This window comes from Acanthisitta chloris, unplaced genomic scaffold, assembly GCF_000695815.1.
Source record: "Acanthisitta chloris isolate BGI_N310 unplaced genomic scaffold, ASM69581v1 scaffold33075, whole genome shotgun sequence".
NCBI lineage: Eukaryota > Metazoa > Chordata > Aves > Passeriformes > Acanthisittidae > Acanthisitta > Acanthisitta chloris.
In genome coordinates this window covers 17,690-22,477 of record NW_008673712.1, presented here as the reverse complement: position 1 = coordinate 22,477, position 4,788 = coordinate 17,690, and the positions used below count along the sequence as shown (strand labels likewise).

The 4,788-nt window shown below is 46.1% G+C and overlaps 1 protein-coding gene across 1 annotated transcript in view; it reads left to right on the top strand.

Annotated features, from left to right (window-relative positions):
• Positions 1–4,788, top strand: part of MED12 (mediator complex subunit 12) — a gene marked incomplete at its 3' end in the record, with an annotated part of 36,573 nt that overhangs the window by 17,785 nt on the left and 14,000 nt on the right. Inside the window, exons 21-26 of the mRNA XM_009075053.1 lie at positions 1–100; positions 1,920–2,147; positions 2,348–2,492; positions 2,781–2,901; positions 3,779–3,880; positions 4,756–4,788. The exon at positions 1–100 is cut by the window's left edge and continues 17 nt beyond it; the exon at positions 4,756–4,788 is cut by the window's right edge and continues 99 nt beyond it. Of these exons, the coding sequence (XP_009073301.1) occupies positions 1–100; positions 1,920–2,147; positions 2,348–2,492; positions 2,781–2,901; positions 3,779–3,880; positions 4,756–4,788 (729 nt within the window). The remainder of the gene's footprint in view (positions 101–1,919; positions 2,148–2,347; positions 2,493–2,780; positions 2,902–3,778; positions 3,881–4,755) is intronic.

The following is a 4,788-nucleotide window of genomic DNA, read 5'->3' as shown; positions in this document are numbered from 1 at the left end:
GCTCGGATGGCTCCTCAGCGGAACGTTGTATCCTGGCCTATCTCTATGACCTGTATACCTCCTGCAGTCACCTCAAAAGTAAATTTGGGGAGCTCTTTAGGTGAGTCTGAAGCAGGTGAGATGCAATGGGTACTGCCCAGTATAGCACCTTGGCTTAGGCTTTGCTTGTGATCTTGTTTGATGGGATTGTCCCTAAGATCCTATCAATGAGGAACTGAAGTCTTGGGAGTAGTGGCCTGTTTTACAGGCGTTAATGACTCAGCGTATAATCTTGACTCTTAGATCATCAAGTTGGTTTTGGTTAATTGCCTTCAGTAGTCCTCTGCACCTCCACAGGTCGGTACTTACCCTCTCCTAGAGTAGATATAGAGATGTAGACAGTTCTGTTCCTACCAAGGAGATGATTGAGCAGTTCATCCTAAAGTAATTCTTGGGCTGCTTGTGAACCTGCTCTGCTTGGTTCCAAGGTTGAGCCTGTGCTACTTGGCACTCCTTTTCGTGTCTCTGTTGGCCATTTGGGTTCTGCTCTGCTGATGCTGTCCCCAGGTTCCATGCCATGGGCTTACTTTACACTGTGGCCTTCTGTTCTTTGCAGTTTTTATCTTGGGAGCTGTCCCCCCAGCAGCTCCCTTAGCCACTCAGAGAAGGAGTCCTGAGATCTCCCAAACTTTTTGCTTACCTGATCTTCTGAAGGAGTAATTCCCCTGACAGCCCTATTTCCCAGTAGCGTGCCGCACTTTTTCTTCTGTCAGCCTCTGCTCCCTGTTAGTGTTTGCAGTGCAGGTGTGTCATGGGGACATCTAACCCTCTCTGGCACCCACCATTGAGAGGCTATGAGAATGGCTTGTGCCCTGATACTAGTTGGCCAAACTCATGGCTGTAGAGAGCATTGGAAGGCTCACTGTGGACTGAACTGAGAGCAGGAGGGAGTGCTGTTGCCATAGGTGCACTGGAGATCTTTGAAGGAGTCATCATACATACGGAAATGAGAAACCTAATGTTCAGCTAACCCTTAAAGTAAATGGCCACGTATAAAAGGAAATATCCTCTAGCAGGCAAAACCTCCTTGGAACCTCTAACAGTAGGCTACAGATGGAGACAAGGAGTGTCTGAGGAGTCCCATAGGACTCTGCTGGTGCTTGTGCTGTTCTACATGTCAGAAGTGTGAGTGGTGATGTAAAAACTTTTCATGTAACTGTTACTCAGCATATAACGATAGAAGTTGGCTGCAGAGTATTGTAGTTGAGTGCAGCAGTGGTGACCAGGTGATAAACTGACAGGTGAAGTTTAGTGTTGTTGAGCATAAAGTAATGCACATAAGATGATCCTTGTTTCCTTCTAAGTACTATGTAGTGTTGGATATATCCTACTGATTGGATAAAGGGTCTTTGAGTTATAACAGATACATAATTGAAAATCTCATTATAGTGTACAGTAACAGTCTGAAAGCAAATTAAATGTTAAGTATTATTTGGAAAGGAATGGAGAACAGACCAAAGAACATTGTTAGACCACTGTTTACAGCATGGTACAACTGTGCCTTGTGGTTCGGGGCAGCAAACTCTGAAAAGCATATAGTGGAGTTATGCCCAAAGGTGGATGAGTGGATAGATTAGCACAGGTTTGGAATGACTTATGAGGAACTGACTCTTCTCCCCAAAGAGGAGTACTGAGGGGCAGTGATAGAAATTTTGTAGAGTTCTGGTTAATATGGAAAATAAACTGAATGTTCAATATGTCTTGTAGTACAAGCACAAAAAGGAATGAATAGAAAATAACAAATGGGAGAGTCCTTGTTGGTACACAGTGATGATGACTTTCAATGTGTTCTTGCCCAGTGAGGGTTTCTCTTGCTTTGCTTACCAGAGTTCAGTGGCAGCTTAGTTTTTTGTTCCTTATCTCTTTTCTGTCCTGTTTAGTGACTTCTGTTCCAAGGTGAAGAACACAATCTATTGCAATGTTGAGCCATCTGACTCCAACATGCTATGGGAACCAGAGTTCATGATTGACACTATTGAAAATCCATCTGCACATAACTTTACGTACACCAACCTGGGCAAGAGCCTCAATGAAAACCCAGCCAACCGCTACAGTTTTGTCTGTAATGCACTCATGCACGTGTGTGTGGGACACCACGATCCAGACAGGTGAGAGGCAGAACTTTCATAGTTCTACTGAGATAGTAAAATCTTTAGGTGAGGGTATGAAAGCTAATAGGTATTTTTTGGCTGTCTTGGGGTGTGAAGAAGGAGAAGCCAAGGCTGGGGGCCCTTAGAGAATCGCTGACCTGATGGCATGCATGAGTAGCAAAGCTGACCCTCTGCTTTTTTCATTATTTATTTAACAGGGTGAACGACATTGCTATCCTGTGTGCTGAGCTAACTGGCTACTGCAAGTCTCTAAGTGCCGAGTGGCTGGGTGTGCTCAAAGCTTTGTGCTGTTCCTCCAATAATGGGACCTGTGGCTTCAATGATCTCCTCTGCAATGTTGATGCAAGTGCAAACATTCAAAAGGGGAAAAGGAATTGAAGCAGGAGTGGAGGGATCCCTTGGGAGATGGCAGACATGAACAGGGGATGGAGGCTTTGTCTTCTGAGGGCAGGGAAAAGGCTTTGAATACTGGGGGCTGCCTTTTGGTGTTTGTTGCAGCCTGGGCTGATCATGGATTGACAGGGGTTATGGGCCCTTCTATCCCCCAGCTCCTAGACAAGCTGGGGAATTGCTGACAGAGGGAATGAGGTAGAGGCTGTTGTGATCACTGGCTGATCTCCTCTCTTCCAGGTCAGTGACTTATCTTTCCATGATTCCTTGGCCACCTTTGTTGCCATTCTCATTGCCCGGCAGTGCTTGCTGCTGGAGGACCTGATTCGCTGTGCTGCTATCCCCTCACTCCTCAATGCTGGTAAGTGCATCCCTGCACAAAGCGGGTCTTGGTCTCCATTCCGGCCCAAAGGCCTATGCTTAATGGATGCTTTGTGAACCCTACCCTTGTGAAACATGCCTCCTATGCTTCTTTTAAGCTTCAGAAATGAACATGATGCTTTAGAGTGTTTCTTGCCTTTTGATTTCTGTCAAAAACTGGTTGTGCTAAGGTTTTTCAGTGCCTTTTGCTCTCTTGAGTTTGCGTGAAGCTGATATAAGCACAGAGAGATGTTAACAGCCATGCTCTGTGACCACTGTACTCAGCTCTGAACTCCAACAGTACACATCTCACTGATGATAGGGTTCAGCTTAGCGTTTGGCTAGAGCAGTCAGCTGACCAGTTGGGCTTACAGCACCTGGGTCACTGCCTTACTCTGCCACCAACCTTGGAACCATAGGGTCATCAAGGTTGGAAGAGACCTCTAAGACCTTCAGGTCCAACCATTAACCTCTCACTCTGCTGTAACCTCTAAATTGTATCTTCCAGCCCCAAATCCCAACACCTCTTATAAACACTTCTAAGGATGGTGATTCCACCACCTCTTCGGGCAATATTCCAATGCCTGACCACCCTAATGCCTTCCTAGCTTTGCTCTGGAGATTGCAGCATCCAGACTTGACAGGGTGAAGTTGGAAAGAAGAAGCAAGCAGAATGCAGTGCATGTCACTGGGGGTAATAAATGGATTTGCTCACTTGCATGTTAATTGCTGCACATGCTCCATATTTGTAAATACAATAAGGCTGCTGCAGCTTCTCAACTGGCTGCTCCGGGGCAGCACACTCTGAATAGCTTTCGGATTGAGAGTCAGCTGTCCCAGTGCTCAAGAAAGCTCAGTTGACTGTTTTCTTTACATAGCCTGCAGCGAACAGGACTCGGAACCAGGAGCACGTCTGACCTGCCGGATTTTACTCCATCTGTTTAAGACTCCACAGCTGAACCCATGCCAGCAAGACGGCAGTAAGTAAATGAACCTAGAGCCTTTCGTGAAAGTACTGAGGCTCTTGCACCCCCAGAAGAGAGACACTAGACCTTATGATCAGAGATCATAACCTGCTTGCTTTGAATAAAGCAAGCAAATCCTGATATACTGCAGAGGACAAAGAACAGTATCCTTCCATTTATGTCATTCCATGGTAGCCAGGCATGCTGGGGAGGAGGCTCTTGGAGGCAGGAACCCAGCCAGTAGAGGTGGCCTTGCTGTCACTAAGCCATTAGAGTAATGATCACTTCTTTTTTTTTTATGTCTTGGGCTTTGTATAGCCTCTTAACTTGGTGCCAGAAGCTGCTGTTTTACAGCACTCCTTTTTTGTCTGATGATGGAAACAGTCCAGGAAGCTCTGTTCTTGGCTCCTCACCAGTATCCTGATAGCTCTGATTTCTAAATCCAGCCTGTGCTCTAGGTTTAGGGTAGTGTTGGATTTTGGAGTTCATGACACAAGCACTGCACCCCATTTGGATTTCATGGTTCAGTTGTCACAGTGTGATTGGCACTGTGCTTCACGAAACTTAATGAAATGGACCCCATGTCACAGGGAAGAAACTGGCCTTGGCATTCTCTGGGCTGGATTTTATGCAACTGGCTGGCACATAATTCAGGCAGCTCTGGAGCTTGTGCCTTTTTCTCTCACTGAGTATTGCCTTTCTTCGTTGTCCTCTTTGTCATGGTTCAGTTGTCACAGTGTGATTGGCACTGTGCTTCACGAAACTTAATGAAATGGACCCCATGTCACAGGGAAGAAACTGGCCTTGGCATTCTCTGGGCTGGATTTTATGCAACTGGCTGGCACATAATTCAGGCAGCTCTGGAGCTTGTGCCTTTTTCTCTCACTGAGTATTGCCTTTCTTCGTTGTCCTCTTTGAAACCC